The sequence below is a fragment of the Octopus bimaculoides genome, unplaced genomic scaffold, assembly GCF_001194135.2.
Source record: "Octopus bimaculoides isolate UCB-OBI-ISO-001 unplaced genomic scaffold, ASM119413v2 Scaffold_175499, whole genome shotgun sequence".
NCBI classification, from domain to species: domain Eukaryota; kingdom Metazoa; phylum Mollusca; class Cephalopoda; order Octopoda; family Octopodidae; genus Octopus; species Octopus bimaculoides.
The window spans coordinates 13,246-14,277 of NW_026357037.1; the positions used below are offsets into that span (position 1 = coordinate 13,246).

Here is a 1,032-nt window from a genome sequence, read left to right on the forward strand (position 1 = left end):
CCCTGGACTGGCTCTTGTGTGGGTGGCACGTAAAATACACCATTTTGAGCTTGACCATTGCCAGTACCTCCTGACTGGTTTTCGTGCTGGTGGCACGTAAAAGCACCCACAACACTCTCTGAGTGGTTGGCGTTAGGAAGGGCATCCAGCTGTAGAAACTCTGCCAGATCAGATTGGAGCCTGGTGCAGCCATCTGGTTTTCACCAGTCCTCAGTCAAATCGTCCAACCCATGCTAGCATAGAAAGCGGACGTTAAACGACAATGATGATGATGATGATGATGATGATATATATATGTATATATATATTTATATGATGTTGTGCAATATATAAATGAAAACTTAGCGAGTTTGGTCATGGAAATATTTAGAAAGTACAGAAAAAAATAAAATGGAAAGGAAAAAGAAACTTACCTGCAGGTGAATCCGTAGCCGGACGACCACAACTTAATCCAATGACTGGGAGAGAAATGCAAAAAATTATATATCATATCAATATCTTTATATACATGTGTGTATACATATATAGTAAAATAGCCTTACGCGCATTAAAGTGAAAAATATATATATCTATGAGTATATAAACATATCTATACACATTTACATTTACAAAAATCATGTGTGTATGTATATATATATACATTATTATTATTATTATAATAAAGTATTTGCAATGGATCAGTTTTGAGCTCTATTTAAAGTCGATATATATATATATATATATATATATATATATATATACAAAAACTCAATTGTGAGTATTTTGCTAAGTTTGTTAACAAATACTATATTCTTTTGCCTAATTTTTGGTATACAAAAATATATATAAACACACACACACGCGTGAGAAGACCCGGCAAGCCAAGTAAGATCGTTGCCAGTGCCCCTGGACTGGTTCTTGTGCGGGTGGCACATGAGATGCACCATTTTGAGTGTGGCCGTTGCCAGTACAGCCTGACTGGCTCCCGTAGGATTTTCGAGCGAGATCGTTGCCAGTGCCCCTGGACTGGCTTGTGCGGGTGGCACATAGAAG

General features: G+C 37.5%; 1 protein-coding gene across 1 annotated transcript in view; it reads right to left on the bottom strand.

Annotated features, from left to right (window-relative positions):
- The window catches only part of LOC106881862 (trithorax group protein osa), a 6,271-nt gene that overhangs the window by 4,499 nt on the left and 740 nt on the right, over positions 1-1,032 (bottom strand). Inside the window, exon 2 of the mRNA XM_052978277.1 lies at positions 414-458. Within this exon, the coding sequence (XP_052834237.1) occupies positions 414-458 (45 nt within the window). The remainder of the gene's footprint in view (positions 1-413; positions 459-1,032) is intronic.